This window comes from Limulus polyphemus, unplaced genomic scaffold, assembly GCF_000517525.1.
Source record: "Limulus polyphemus unplaced genomic scaffold, Limulus_polyphemus-2.1.2 Scaffold483, whole genome shotgun sequence".
Taxonomy (NCBI): domain Eukaryota; kingdom Metazoa; phylum Arthropoda; class Merostomata; order Xiphosura; family Limulidae; genus Limulus; species Limulus polyphemus.
In genome coordinates this window covers 273,882-276,563 of record NW_013666093.1, presented here as the reverse complement: position 1 = coordinate 276,563, position 2,682 = coordinate 273,882, and the positions used below count along the sequence as shown (strand labels likewise).

At 35.7% G+C, this 2,682-nt stretch overlaps 1 protein-coding gene across 3 annotated transcripts in view; it reads left to right on the top strand.

Annotated features, from left to right (window-relative positions):
- The window catches only part of LOC106458543 (PHD finger protein rhinoceros-like), an 87,582-nt gene that overhangs the window by 60,191 nt on the left and 24,709 nt on the right, over window positions 1-2,682 (top strand). For all 3 annotated transcript variants that reach the window (XM_013918061.2, XM_022384794.1, XM_022384795.1), the window contains one exon: window positions 970-1,125. In XM_013918061.2, coding sequence (XP_013773515.2) covers window positions 970-1,125 — 156 coding nt within the window. The remainder of the gene's footprint in view (window positions 1-969; window positions 1,126-2,682) is intronic.

The following is a 2,682-nucleotide window of genomic DNA, read 5'->3' as shown; positions in this document are numbered from 1 at the left end:
ATATACGACAATGTAGTATGTTTTTGTTTTTTAGAAACAGTATTTAGAAGAAATGGTGAAATGCAAAAATACTTGAGTTTATTACTCATGTGGTGTGTATTATTTAGAAACATCCTCTCTCTTGCACTCGTAAAATGCATAAATGCTATTAATAATGATATGATAATGCTTGTTTAGTATTCATTGATGATTTGTTTGTTTGTTTATTGTTAAGCACAAGCTGCACAATCAGTTATCTATGCTGTGACCACTTCAGGAATTGAGCAATAAATTCTGACGTTATAAGCACTCAGCCTTTTTACTGCTGAGCCACCGACGAGCTTGTTTAGCTGCTCGAAAAAGATTTGGCTTGTTTATTATGTTTTACCTATACTTGTATTATTCCTTGGCTTATCTACATATTTCTTAATTAATTCTCTGGGAAATTTTAATTTCAAAAATCGATATTCATTAATTAATATCAAAAACAGATTTAATATATTTCACTTAGACTTGAAGTTATTGTAATTTTTGCCTGTAATTACTAAATAAATATGTATTAATTACTGACAAATTTAAAATCCAAATATTCAGCTTTTATTAATTTTGTTACTTAATAATGTGTAGTGTAAAATAAAACTCACCACAGACGTTTCACAGTTTCGTGGATTCCTTTTTCTGTGGGGATACCAAATAACACGCTCGAAATACAGAAACGAAGTATAGGCCTCGTCGGCACTGGATTAGGCAGATATAGTATGGTTTACCTATTATAACCAGTTGCCGTCCGTTATCTTCATTACGACGACTTGTTTATCATTCCACACATGATTAACCGATTAGTTGCCGTCCGTTATCTTCATTACGACGACTTGTTTATCATTCCACACATGATTATGTGATGTATTTTTAGGTTCATGTTATTTTGTTTGACCTCATGTCAGAAATATGAAATTAACTTATTAATTGACACGAGTTGTTCTTATTCAGGTACGGTCGTCGAAGTGTTATCAAGTGGCTACTGCGGGAAGCCAAGATGCCGGCCTTAGAGAAGACCAGTACTGGTGCTCTAGCTCTGCACTACGCAGCAGCTAAGGGATGCCTAGACTGTGTGAAGCTATTGCTGGAGACTTGTACTGAACTTAGGTAGGTTCTCTCATATAAGTATCGTGAACACATGTCATCAGTATAACAATGCTTCCTCAACTCGTTTGACCTCAGCAGCTTCGTGGGGGGAGGGGCTGCTGCGGATAGGTATAGCCCCCCGTGCCCCCCTTTAGCGCCGACCCTGAATCTCCGTCTAATCATAACGACATTTGTATCAGCTCTTTTCGTCTTAGATCAGTTATGAAGTTGGTGCTTGAGCTCTTTGACCTCAGAGCAGTTAAAACGTCAACTCTTGTGACATTAAATCAGTTATGATAATGCTGTATAAGCGCACGTGAATTGTATTTATCGACCTCATATGAAATAATTTAATCTTGCCTCTTGGCTGATGCTCTGCTCTGAACATACATTCTGTGCACTAAGAAAAAAAATTATATTATCGATAATGTAAAGGCGACGTTATATTTTCTGAAGAAACAATGATGTTTTGTATTAAAAACAACTTTTATTAGAAACATCAGGGTTAACAAAACATCATATTAAAATAACACTGACCACAGACGTTTCGGATTTCTTCTTCAGTAAGGGATGGAAATTAACACATTAGAATTAAGAGAAAATTTTTGGTGTGAATATGTAAAACACCTTGTAGCGAAAGTCTGTTTTTAGACATATAGACCAAGCCACTTGACGTATTGTTAGACTTGTTGGACACAAGAGTGAGGATGCTTTATTACCTGCGTTATTTCAACTTGCTTCCTTCAATATAAAATTGCTCGGGAAAAGTAAACAGACAAAAAGACATATAAGTTACAACTGCAAAGTTTCTCAAATCATAACCCCAAATATCCTTATTCCGCCTGGAAAAGAAATTTTTACTTTTCAAACAGTTTACTGTTGTTTATAAATTTTCAAAAAAAAAGCGTTATTTATTTGTATTTCGCGCCCTCTAGAATCTTTCATGTTTACTTACACTATGCGGTTTACATGTAATTTTGTTTGTTTGTTTGTAATTAAGCACAAAGCTACACAGATTCTAGCGTTGTGAGTCCGCAGACATACCGCTGTGCCGCTGGGGGATACATGTAATTTTAATAACGTATTAATAAAAGCAAAGAACAATATAATCGGTTAATCATGTGTGGAATGATAAACAAGTCGTCGTAATGAAGATAACGGACGGCAACTAATCGGTTAATCATGTGTGGAATGATAAACAAGTCGTCGTAATGAAGATAACGGACGGCAACTAATCGGTTAATCATGTGTGGAATGATAAACAAGTCGTCGTAATGAATGATAACGGACAGCAACTAATCGGATAATCATGTGTGGAATGATAAACAAGTCGTCGTAATGAAGATAACGGACGGCAACTAATCAGTTAATCATGTGTGGAATGATAAACAAGTCGTCGTAATGAAGATAAAGGACGGCAACCAATCGGTTAATCATGTGTGGAATGATAAACAAGTCGTCGTAATGATGATAACGGACAGCACCTAATCGGTTAATCATGTGTGGAATGATAAACAAGTCGTCGTAATGAAGATAAGGGACGGCAACTAATCGGTTAATCATGTGTGGAATGACAAA